Below are 13,199 nucleotides of genomic sequence, written 5' to 3' on the forward strand. Positions count from 1 at the left end.
TCCCTCCTTCCACTAGGCCTACACTGACCTGTCTACTGCTGCCCGTGTACCCCTTGAACCAACATCATAAAATAAAAAAAAAGTATTTTGCTTATAAAAAAGAAAATACTGGTGAGATATCAAATGCAGACATTTTAACATTAAAAACAAACACACAACTAAAATCTGGTACAGTACTAAAAATGGCCACCAGCTACAATTACTTTATCCTGCAAGTATTTAACTGAAAGGTTTTTTAAATTGAAAACACAGATATGGCATCCACCGAGTGTTGTCCTGTCGCGTCTTCTTTATATTATTGCCGAGAAGATGCAAAACAATGAAAATAATAAAATCATTAATTACCAAAATAATAGAGAAAGTCAACACCACATTGCAAATAAATATTCATTCCAAATAAAGAAGCAGGGCGCGTCCGAGGGTGAGTATATACCTAATAAGAATATAATCACCCTCGGACGCGCAATGCTTATTTCGAACAGCCTTCCTTCCTAAGAATCAGCCCTTCCGTGGTGCAGAGAGATGTTGTGTTCCACTCCAAGGTGTTCCCCAGGTTGCCTTTCCTGAGCTTCGATCTTCCGGCTCTCGTTTAGTAGTTGTTGGAAACTACGCTGCATTAGGCCTTCAAATTGGGTATGGGGTGTAGAGAGATGGTGTGTTACACTCCAAGGTGTTCCCCAGGTTGCCTTTCCTGAGCTTCGATCTTCCGGCTCTCGTTTAGTAGTTGTTGGAAACTACGCTGCATTAGGCCTTCAAATTGGGTATGGGGTGTAGAGAGATGGTGTGTTCCACTCCAAGGTGTTCCCCAGGTTGCCTTTCCTGAGCTTCGATCTTCCGGCTCTCGTTTAGTAGTTCTTGGAAACTACACTGCATTAGGCCTTCAAATTGGGTATGGGGTGTAGAGAGAGGGTGTGTTACACTCCAAGGTGTTCCCCAGGTTGCCTTTCCTGAGCTTCGATCTTCATGCTCTCGTTTAGTAGTTGTCGGAAACTACGCTGCATTAGGCCTACAAATTGGGTATGGGGTGTAGAGAGAGGGTTTGTTACACTCCAAGGTGTTCCCCAGGTTGCCTTTCCTGAGCTTCGATCTTCCGGCTCTCGTTTAGTAGTTGTTGGAAACTACGCTGCATTAGGCCTTCAAATTGGGTATGGGGTGTAGAGAGAGGGTGTGTTACACTCCAAGGTGTTCCCCAGGTTGCCTTTCCTGAGCTTCGATCTTCCGGCTCTCGTTTAGTAGTTCTTGGAAACTACACTGCATTAGGCCTTCAAATTGGGTATGGGGTGTAGAGAGAGGGTTTGTTACACTCCAAGGTGTTCCCCAGGTTGCCTTTCCTGAGCTTCGATCTTCCGGCTCTCGTTTAGTAGTTGTTGGAAACTACGCTGCATTAGGCCTTCAAATTGGGTATGGGGTGTAGAGAGAGGGTGTGTTACACTCCAAGGTGTTCCCCAGGTTGCCTTTCCTGAGCTTCGATCTTCCGGCTCTCGTTTAGTAGTTCTTGGAAACTACACTGCATTAGGCCTACAAATTGGGTATGGGGTGGAGAGAGATGGTGTGTTACACTCCAAGGTGTTCCCCAGGTTTCCTTGCCATTGCTTCGGTCTTCCGACTCTCGTTTAGTAGTTGTAGAAAAGTACACTGCATTAGGCCTACAAAATGGGTATGGGGTGGAGAGAGATGGTGTGTTACACTCCAAGGTGTTCCCCAGGTTGCCTTTCCTGAGCTTCTATCTTCAGGCTCTCATTAAATTGTGGTTAAATGGAACAACTGCATTTGGCGTACTAGTTGGTTTGGGGCCTACTATCGGTGTCTGCCACTCCTTGCTGTTCTCCTGGTTTCCTGTCCTGAAATTCCATTTTCAGGCTCTCGTTAAGTAGTTGTTAATGTTAGACTGCATTTGGCCTACTAGTTGGGTTGGGGCCTACTATCGGTGTCTGCCACTCCTTGCTGTTCTCCTCCACTGAACAAAGCTGTGCCGCCTGTTTACTACGGTTGCCAATTTTGAACTGCATTTCGACTACTTACTGATTTGGCCCTACTCTCTGTGTCAGCCTCTCATTCCAGTTGTCCTCCACTGCAATGCCCCCTGGTTATTCCTGTGTTACCAATTTTGAACTGCATTTAGCCCACTTTATTCTCTGGGCCTATATCTGTGTTTCCACTTCATCGTGCCCATTGCCCAGCCAGTGATAGATGAGTCTGCTGGTACATTGACCCATAACGCAACATTCCCCGTGCATGCTACACAACAACATTGTGACCCTGCTGAAAGTCAGGTTGCTCTTCCCGCATACCATACCACCTTACACGGGGACAAAGAGGAAGGTGCAGATGAAAGTGCAGGTTCCTTCATCAGGTGGGGGGAGGAATACTAGTTGGCGACGTCACTGGCACAGGGCCTCTCATAGTACGCAAAAGTGTTGCTGCCGGTGGGAGGCGCCCCCGCCGTGCAAACACACCGCTGTACTTTGAGGGGCCCTGTGCCAGTGCCAATGCCAACAAGTGGGCCCCCCCTGCTTGCTCAGGATCACAGCACTTGCAAAGTTGAAATACTTACCTCTCCCTGCTCCACTGCCGTGACGTGGTCCAGATTTCCTGGGCCCACTAATTACTTGAACCAGCCCTACCCCACACAACTTTAGCCAAATGACCCCCAATTTCAAATGCCTTCCAATTATTATAAGGTAAATTACGCTTGACAAGCTTCATTAAGAAGAATGGATGGTTTTGACATTAAAATGGGCACTCTAGGTGTTTTCCTGGCCCCCACTCACTGCCGACTATGCTGCCCCATTGACTTGCATTGGGTTTCGTGTTTTGGTCGATCCCGACTTTTCGCCATAATCGGCCGATTTCACTCGACCCGACTTTTGAGATAGTCGGGTTTCGCAAAACCCGGCTCGACTCTAAAAAGGTCAAGGTCGCTCAACTATAGTCATCACCCCTTACAACCAGTCGCCTATTGCTAGCCATGATATAATAGTAACATGTAGATCCATTCTGGTATATGACCCCTATCTTGCTATCAACCTTTAAAGCAAACCATCTGACATAACATACATACTGACTCACTTTCCTAAAAACACACTGGCAGCAAGACAGCTAGGGACAGCTAAAAACCCTTACCGTAAACCAAAACTATCAAGCTGCTATTCACAAATATCACAAGTTATTTTAGGTCTAATCTGTACTTTTGCATTGCTCCTGCACAAGACATCCCTACTTTCAGATGCTTGATTCCTGGAGGTAGAATCTGACATAGGATTTGGCCTTGCCCATATTGGTTGATGCACTCCTCACCACCCATCTAATTCTTCTGGTGCTGACTCGGGCTGGCCAATATACTCACCTCTGGCTTGGTAGCACATGCGTCATCCAACTAGTAAATTTAACATTATGAATGTTGTTTTTCAAGTCCCTGTTAGCCAGAGCATCGTTAGAGCTGGCCAGCTTATCATGGCATGTTAGGCAGCCGGTAAGTGCTCTATTTAATTCCCTTCTTGGCCAGTTCCCAGTTCTTTTTTATCTTCTTCTACTCTTTATATTCAATTGATTTCTGTTCCTGACCCAGTTTTTTTCTCCCGTCCCTTTGTACACCTGGCCTAATTTGACCCCCTAGTCTAACTTATTACTGTCTCTGCCTAACCTTTCTGTTTGACCACCATGACTTCAACTTGGCTTTCTTTAGGTTCTGATTTTGGCATTTTCCCTATCTCTCTATTTCTGACTTGGTTTGTACAAATTTTTCGTTCTACTCACTATACCAGTCTGCAGTTTCTCCATGGATGCAACCCAAGGGCCCCTGCAGCTAAGGCCAGATTATTGAACATAGATAAAAGACCCCCTTGTCTAACTGATTACTGTCTCTGCTTGACCTTTTAGTGTAACCACCATAACTTTAATTTGGCTGTCCCTATGATCTGATTTTGTCATTGTCCCGGCCTCTCTAGTTCTTACTTAGCTTTTACTTAAATTCAGTCTACCAGCCTGCAATTTCTCCCTGGAAGCAACCCAAGTGCCCCAGCAACAAAAGGCCAGATCCTTGTCCACAGGCAGAAGAGGCAGCCTTTGGGACCTGATACGAGGAACCTGCCAAGTCTTTAAACAGATGCCCATTCGACGTGACAGATTACCTTACATAATGACAGATATAAGTAAAAGAAATAATGTTTTCAATGTAATATTATTGTCAAGGAATGTACTTCCAAATCCTTCATTAATTGCTCTTCCATTTCCAGTTTTATCATATATTGCTTTGAATGCTCATTTAAGTTTCAAAATGTCACCAGGACAATATTAAGTATCAGGTGTAGGCTCTATAAACAGAGATAAAATTTCCCAAATTGATTTATTAGACCATGCATGTCCAGACTTGATGCTTCTTTATTCATCACTGTGACTTTAAACATTCTAAGGTCACATCTGTAAAATAAATACCATTGACAATCACAGACAAATTTATGAGCTTAAAATGCAGAGAATTATCTACCGGACTTATAATCTGAGTCTACTGACCTCCATGGGATGGGATGAATTCTTGGAGAGCATATACAGGATTACCAATCTTCACTACCCAAGTGACGATATAAATCCTCTGGATGTTCCATCACAAATGCTTATGATAATCGAGAGTAGAGTTGAGCGACTTTTACTTTTTTAGGATTGAGTCGGGTTTTGCGAAAACTGACTTTCTCAAAAGTCGATTCGGGTGAAATCGGCCAATTATTGCGAAAAGTCGGGGGCCGACTGAAACGCGAAACCCAATGCAAGTCAATGGGGAATCAAAGTCGGCAGTGAGTGGAGGACAGGAAAACACCTACAGTGCCCATTTTAATGCCAAAAACATCAATTCTTATTACTCAAGCTTGTCAATCTGAATTTACTTTATAATAATAGTTAGGCATTGAAAACAGGGGGTCATTTGGCTAAAGTTGTGGGGGGTAGGGCTGGCTCAAGATTTTCGTGGGCCCAGGAAACGCGGAATACGTCACGGCGGTGGAGCAGGGAGAGGTAAGTATTTCAACTTTGCAAGTGCTGTGATCCTGAGCAAGCGGGGGGAACCCACTAGTTTGCACTGGCACAGGGCCCCTCATAGTACGGCGGTGTGTTTGATGGCAGGTGGCGCCTCCCACTGCCAGAGACATTTTGTTTACTATGAGGGGCCCTGTGCCAGTGACGTCGCCAACGAGTATGCCCCCCACTTGATGAAGGAACCTGCACTTTCATCTGCACCTTCCTCTTTGTCCCCGTGTAAGGTGGTATAGTATGCGGAAGGGGAACCTGACTTTCAGCAGGGTCAGATTCTGGCTGTGTAGAATGCAAGGGGAATGTAGTGGTCTGGGTCAATGTACCAGCTGACTCATTTAGCAGTGGCTGGGCAATGGGCAGGATGAGGAGAAAACACAGATATAGGCCCAAAATAAAAAACTAGGCTAAAAGCAGTTCAAAATTGGTAACAGGACTAAACAGGTGGCATAGCTTAACTGGTCTAAATGGAGGCCAGGGCCCCTGTATATTTTAACTATCATCTATAATTTCAACAAATTTGCATTGGCAGTGCCATTGAAGGATTTAACAGCACAGACTACACAGTGGTGGAGCAGGGAGAGGTAAGTATTGCAAGTGGTAGAGCACTGTTCGAGCTGGGGGGAACACTCTCTCGTGGGCGGCGGTACTGGCACAGGGCCCCTCATATTATGACGGTGTGTCTGATGTTATTTGTGCACCACCACCGTCAGAGACACTTCATTGTACTATGAGGGACACTGTGCCAGTGCCGTCACCCAAGAGTGGGCGCACCCATCTGTCCAGGCAAATGGCACTCGAACGGGTGCTTGTGCCAGGTGGTGACCACGACCCTGTGGGGGGAGTCAGCCCATTTAGGGAGGTATAAAAATGGCCTATGGTGGAAATTCAGCAGCTGCAAATGGAGGAATTGGAGAAGTCAGTAAGAGGAGGCCAAAAGCAAGACATTTTTCAGGCAAGCTACCTGTCAGCAGGGGAAGGTGGGGCAAAATAATTTAAAATCCATGATTGGTTCATTTTAATGAAGGTTAGATCATCAACATTCTGGGTAGCCACACGTGTATTTTTTTTTCGGTCAGTATTGAACCAGCAGCACTGAAGATTTTTTCTGATAGCACACTAGAAGCAGGGCAAGCAAGTTCCTGTAATGCATATTCTGACAATTCAGGCCAGGTGTCTATTTTAGATGCCCAGTAATCAAAGGGGAGTGACCTGTGAGGGAGAACATCGATAAGGGAGGAAAAGTAGTTCATAAATATACTGGACAAATGTGTCTCCTGTCACTTTGAATCGATGCAGCAGTACCTGTCAAGTCAGCGGTCATTGAGAAATCACTCCACAACCTGGTCAGAAAACCCCTCTGTCCAACGCCACTTCGGATTTGTGCACCTCTAACACCTCTGCCATGTTCCCCCTCTACGGCTCTTGTGAGAACCATCACTGCCGCTGTGTGCTGGGAATGCCTGAACCAAACGGTCTACAAGAGTTGCTTGTTTGGTAGCCAATATTTGCTCAAGGTTCTCATGTGGCATGATATTTTGTAATTATCCTTATATCGTGGATCCAGGAGGCAGGCCAACCAGTAATCGTCATCGGTCATCATTTTGATAATGCGGGGGTCCCTTTTTAGGATACGCAAGGCATACTCAGCCATGTGGGCCAATGTTCCAGGTGTCAATTCACTGCTTGTGCTGGGTTGAGGAGCACTTTCTTGCAAATCAACATCACTTATGTCCGGCAAAAACCCTGTACCTGACCTTGCAACGCCACCAGTTTCTATTGCCCCCTGTGAAGCATCCTCCTCCCATAAATATTCATCCCCATCATCCTCCTCCTCTTCATCCGCCACCTCGTTCAGGAGAGTTCCCGGAGCAGACAATGGCTGACTGTCATCAAGGCTTCCCTCCTCCTCGGCTGCAGACGCCAGCTCCTTAATGTGCGTCAAACTTTGTATCAGCAGATGCATTAGTGGGATGCTCATGCTTATGATGGCATCATCTGCACTTACCAGCCGTGTGCATTGAAGGACTTGACAGAGGTCTTGGAGCTTCGAACACTGCACACCAGACAACTCCATGTCTGCCATCAAGTGCCTGCCCGTGTATGTGTATCCTCCCACAAATTAATCACAGCACACCTCTGTTCGCACAGCCTCTGAATCATGTGCAGTGTGGAGTTCCACCCTGTTGCAACGTCGATGATTAGGAGTTGCTGGGGAATATTCAGCAATCGCTGATGGTTCTGCATACGGCTGGAGTGTACGGGCGACCGGCGGATGTGCAAGCAAAGTCTTCGCAACTTCAAGAGCAGGGCTGGTAACTCCGGATAATTTTTGATGACGCACTGCACCACCAGGTTCAAGGTGTGAGCCAGGCAAGATATGTGTTTAAGCTCTGAAAGGGCTATGGCAGCCATAAAAGTCCTTCCGTTATCACTGATTACCTTGCCTGCCTCAAGATGTACACTGCCCAGCCATGACTGAGTTTGTTGCTGCAAGTACTCGGCCAGTACTTCCATGGTGTGTCTGTTGTCGCCCAAACACTTCATTTCCAACACAGCCTGCTGACGCTTACCACTAGCTGTTCGATAATGGGACACCTCGTGTGCAACACTGGCAGCTGCGGATGGAGTGGTCATGTGACTGCGATCTGTGGACGAGCTTTCGCTTCTGGAGGAGGAGGAGGGGTGGCGAACGCCTATAGCCAACTGTTTCCTAGACCGTGGGCTAGGCAGAACTGTCCCACTATGGCTGTCCCCTGTGGACCCTGCATCCACCACATTAACCCAGTGTACCGTGACGTACACGTAACGTCCCTGGCCATGCCTACTGGTCCATGCATCTGTTGTGAGGTACACCATTCTACTGACTGATTGCCTCAGTGCATGGACAACGCGGTCTTTGACATGCTGGTGGAGGGCTGGGATGGCTTTTCTCGCAAAGAAGTGTCGACTGGGTAGGTCATAGCCTGGTACTGTGTAGGCCATCAGGGCTTTGAAAGCTTCGCTTTCAACTAACCGGTAGGGCATCATCTCTAATGAGATTAGTCTAGCAATGTGGGTGTTCAAACCCTGTGTACGCGGATGAGAGGATGAGTACTTTCTTTTCCTAATGAGAGTCTCTTGTAGGGTGAGCTGGACTGGAGAGGTGCATATGGTGGAACTAGCAGTGGTGGTGGTGGTGGACATGGCGGATTGAGAAAGGGTTGGAGATGGTATTCTCGATGTTGGCCTACATACAGTGTTTCCTACCAATAACCTTGTAATTCCCTGACTGCTTTGGCCTTGCGACGATACCTCCACATTTGCTGCAGGTGGTGTCCTAACCGGTGGGCTTACAGTGAGGGAAGCAATGTAGAGTTGCTGACTACCTTCATTCTGAGCAGGTGCACCAACGGTACGGGACATTTGGTAGTTAGTCAAGGCTTGCAAGTGCATTCTGGTTAAACGTCTAAGCATGCACGTTGTATTTAAATTTTGAAGATTCTGCCCTCTGCTAAAGATCTTTGAGCATTTCTTACAGATAACTTTTGACTGATCATTCGGATCTTGGTGGTTAAAAAATTGCCACACTGCACTCTTCCTACTATGGAATACCTTTTCAGGCATTGCACGCTGTGCTACTTTTACCGGATGGCCACGCTGTCCTAAAACTGTTTTTGCTTTTGACAAACGTTTTTTGCCTGATACGAGCCTGCCAGATGACAGTTGTTTTGATGTAGATGGCTACTGCGGGTCATATTCCTCTGCTTCAGAGCTACTGGCAGCGGCACCCTCTTCCCCCAATGGCTGCCAATCTGAGTCATCTATCACTTCCTCTTCAATGTCATGTGCACCTTCCTCTGTGTCACCATGCAAGGTGCTATAGCATTCGTGACGGGGCACCATAGTCTCATCAGGGTCAGATTCTGGCTCAGTACACTGCGAGGGCAATGTAGTGATCTGAGTCAATGGAACAGCATTAGTGTATAATCTAGCTGTGGCTGTGCATCAGTGCACTCCATGTCCGATTCATCTTGTAATGGGCAGTTAACAATTTCCCGTTCTAACCCAGGCACGGTATGTGTAAAGAGCTCCATTGAGTAACCTGTAGTGTCGCCTGACGCATCCTTCACTTTTGGTCTGGGTGAAGGACACAAGGAAACGTCTTGTTCCTGACCGGGAACATCCACTGACGACTCGCTGCTTTTATATTTGGAACTTTCTGAAGAGGAGGCGAAAGAGCTAGAGGCTGAATCAGCAATGAAAGCCAAAACTTTTTCCTGCTGCTCCGGCTTTAAAAGCTGTTTTCCTACTGCCAGAAAAGGGAGCCTTCGAGGCCTTGTGTAGCCAGACGATGATGCTGGCTCAATACCTCCAGCCTTTGGTGCTATTGTGCTTTTCCCACTACCACCAGATGCTCCACCATCACCACCACCACCACAATTAGTACCAGCTGGCAACCACCGCCCACGGCCTCTTCTACGAGACTTCCTCGATTTTTGGAAAATCTAACCAAAATAACAATCGTTATATGGTACGGTAAAACAAGGTAGAAGGTGTATATAAACTTGTTGAGAATTTGAAACTCCCTTTTTTGGGGAGACTGACCCAAAACTCAGGCCCTGTGTATAAAACAACGCAATCTAAGTGGCAGAAAGTAGCTGGCTGACATACACCAAACTTACAGGACTGCAGTAGAACCACTTTGTGAGAATTTGAATCTCCCCTTTTTTGGGGGGAGACTGACCCAAAATTCAGGCCCAGTGTATATAACAATGCAATCTAAGTGGCAGAAAGTGGCTGGAAGATATATGAAAAAATACAAGGACTGTAGTACAATTTCAATCTCCCTACAATGATGTCAGGAAAAGTATGGCAGCAATAAAAAGGACTGCTGCACACAAAAGTGTGGACAAATAAACAAGATAACTGTGCAGAAAGGAGCAACAGGTTTTTTGCTTTTAAAAAAGCAGTTGGCTTGCACAGCGGTGTGCAAACAGCAATGCAGCTATCACGGAGCCTTATAAGGCAGCCTAATAAGCTACAGAGCTGATGCACAAAAATATAAACTCCACTGTCCCTGCAAACAAATGGTGGTGTTGGACAGTGGAAATCGCTACAGCACAAGCAGTTTGGGGGCTTAATTTTCCCTCCCTAACTATATCCCTTCTTCTGATGCAGCTGCGGCAACCTCTCCCTATGCTACGATCGGCAGAAGTAAGATGGCGGTCAGCGTGCACGCCCATATATAGTGTTGTGAATTCCGCCCTTGGGCTCCCTCCGGTGGTTGTAAGTGGCACTTTTGTGAGTTCTGCTCTTGGGCTCCCTCTTGTGGTTTCAAGTGGTATGGCTGCTCCTTGGATTTAGCTGTCAGCAGCTGCTTCTACTGATTGTCTTTTCTGCTCGGCTATTTATGCCTGGCTCTTTCCTTCAGCCAGTGCCACTTGTAAATGGTTCCTGGTTGGATTCACATCTCTTTGGATTTCCCCGTTATCCTGACCAGTTCAGCTAAGCTAAGTTCTTGCTTGCTCTTTTCTGTCCACAGATTGTGGACTTATCCGTTCTGTGCTTTCTATGTTTGTCCAGCTTATCAGTATGAATTATCTCTGTGTTGCTGGAAGCTCTGGGAAGCAGATTTACCCTCCACACCTTTAGTCAGGTGTGGAGATTTTTGTAATCTCTGCGTGGATTTTTGTAGTGTTTTATACTGACCGCACAGTATTCCATCCTGTCCTATCTATTTAGCTAGACTGGCCTCCTGTGCTCATCCTGGTTTCATTCTGTGTATGTCTTTTCCCTCTCCACTCACAGTCATTATTTGTGGGGGGCTAATCTATCCTTTGGGGATTTTCTCTGAGGCAAGATAGTTTTCCTGCTTCTATCTTTAGGGATAGTTAGCTCTTAGGCTGTGACGAGGTGCCTAGGGAGAGTTAGGAGCATCCCACGGCTACTTCTAGTGTTGTGTTGAGCTTAGGGACTGCGGCCAGTACAGATACCACTTCCTTCAGAGCTCGTTCCATGTTGCTCCTAAACCACCAGATCATAACAATATAGCCGCTGTGACGCGGCAGAAAGCAAGCCAATCACTGTCATACCCTTCTCTAAGATGGTGGGGACTGAGACCTATGTCATCACGCTGCCCACACTCTGCGTCCTCCTTCATTGGCTGAAAAATGGTGCTGAAAGCATCATACGATACGTGACTTTGGCGTGAAGATCGCCGACCTCATGGCCGATGCCACACTAGGATCGGGTCGGGTTTCATGAAACCCGACCTTGCCAAAAGTCAGCGATTTTTGAATGTGTCTGATCCGTTTCGCTCAACCCTAATCAAGAGTGTATTCCTTGATTAAAGACTGTGTTTACACATTAATAAACTTTCCTGATAAGACTAGGGTTACATGTCAACTTTAGCTGTGATACTTGTAGCGTGACCAAAAATTATGCTATGCTGCTACACTGCAGCATAAAGGAGTTAATGTCATCAAGCCATAACTCAAAACTTGCCCAAAGTAGTAGTAATCCCTATATTGTTTTGTCAGTTATACTATGATAATCTCAGAATTCAAGACAAGAAGCCCAGTTCTCTAGTTATCGATCAGACTTCCCAATCCCATCCTTAGACCATCTAAACTTTTCATAAAAGCTGATTCTTCAAGTATTTTTAATACATTCCTTGATAATGGAAGTGTGTGGTTATTTTCCCTTTTCTGGGCATCATAATCTGCTTAATGCATGTTGTGTACATAGAAAAAAACATAAAGGGAACCTGTTATCAGAATTTTTCTTCTTAATCTAATAGCATATTAGACCTAATAACAACATTGTGTTAAAAATTAAAGATCAACTTGTTGGACATCATGATTGGTGAATGTGTAAAATATTATTAAATTCTGTATAAAACTGTGACTTTTTGCAGGATGGACTGGTCCAGCACCTTTGTTCTTCTAATCATCTTCTGCGTGTCTTATATCATCTTGAGCTACATGAGGATCTTCAAAGAGAAGTCAACACTCCCTCCAGGACCCATGCCAATTCCATTCTTGGGAAACCTTCTTCAGATCAACACGAGTGACATAGTCAGCACACTCATGAAGGTGAGAGCTACTTGTGGTGAGAATGGCGGCCCCGCTCATAGGCGACTGTCCCTCCTATCTCTTACTGACTGTGAATAGCAGACAGCGTGATTCTAGGGAAGAGCGTAAAAGGTAAAGAGCCTGGTCTTTTTAAGGAGAAAATCAAATGTAGATGGTGCAAATGCACCAGCCGACAGCTGCCGATGAGCTGGGGCACCAGTCTGGTTACATCTACGGTGCCAACCCCTGCTGCTAGGTAGCTTGAGAAATATAGGGGAAACTAGGTGAACATTTTCTATATAGAGAATCTTCACTTGGTAATTTAACAATTGAATCCTCTATTACTAGTAAGTGTTATATACATAACTCTACACTCTGACATTCCTATCTATTGTTGTGTCTTTTGCCTTCTCCACTGCTCCAGCTAGGGGCTGACAGGGCCAGCAGGGTGAGCCGTCGACGAGCGGGGGCAACAATGTGCAGGTTTTAAGGTGCCAACTTCCGCTGGTAGGTAGGGTATTTCAAGTTTGTATAGGCACAGGCACCTCCCTATGGTATGTTCTAAGGGTGTCAATATGGTACTTTGGTGGTGTGTAGACATGAGCGAATATCATCAGATCCCTCCTTATTCGGCTCGCTAATAGAGCTTTCCGAATAGCTGGATCGAGAACCCGGATCCCTGGATCGGGAACCCAGATACCTGGATCGGGAGCCCAGATACCTGGATCGGGAACCCTGATACCTGGATCGGGAACCCGGATACCTGGATCGGGAACCCGGATACCTGGATCGGGAACCCGGATACCTGGATCGGGAACCCTGATACCTGGATCGGGAACCCTGATACCTGGATCGGGAACCCTGATACCTGGATCGGGAACCCGGATACCTGGATCGGGAACCCGGATACCTGGATCGGGAACCCGGATACCTGGATCGGGAACCCGGATACCTAGATCGCTCCCAATAATCAGGAGTCCGGTGCTGCTGCTGCATGTGTTACAGCTGTGTGATACTCACAACACTCCAGGTTCTCAGGTTTCCTTTCACATTCCAAAGACATAGTGATAGGGAATTTAGATTGTGAGCCCCAATGGGGACAGCGATGATAATGTGTGCAAA

The 13,199-nt window shown here is 46.3% G+C and overlaps 1 protein-coding gene across 3 annotated transcripts in view; it reads left to right on the forward strand.

Moving 5' to 3' along the window:
- LOC138661800 (cytochrome P450 2F3-like) overlaps positions 1-13,199 on the forward strand; it is a 130,277-nt gene that overhangs the window by 19,378 nt on the left and 97,700 nt on the right. For all 3 annotated transcript variants that reach the window (XM_069746726.1, XM_069746725.1, XM_069746727.1), the window contains exon 2: positions 11,921-12,098. In XM_069746726.1, the coding sequence (XP_069602827.1) occupies positions 11,922-12,098 (177 nt within the window). In that variant the 5' untranslated portion in view covers position 11,921. The remainder of the gene's footprint in view (positions 1-11,920; positions 12,099-13,199) is intronic.

Source organism: Ranitomeya imitator, chromosome 2, assembly GCF_032444005.1.
Source record: "Ranitomeya imitator isolate aRanImi1 chromosome 2, aRanImi1.pri, whole genome shotgun sequence".
Taxonomy (NCBI): domain Eukaryota; kingdom Metazoa; phylum Chordata; class Amphibia; order Anura; family Dendrobatidae; genus Ranitomeya; species Ranitomeya imitator.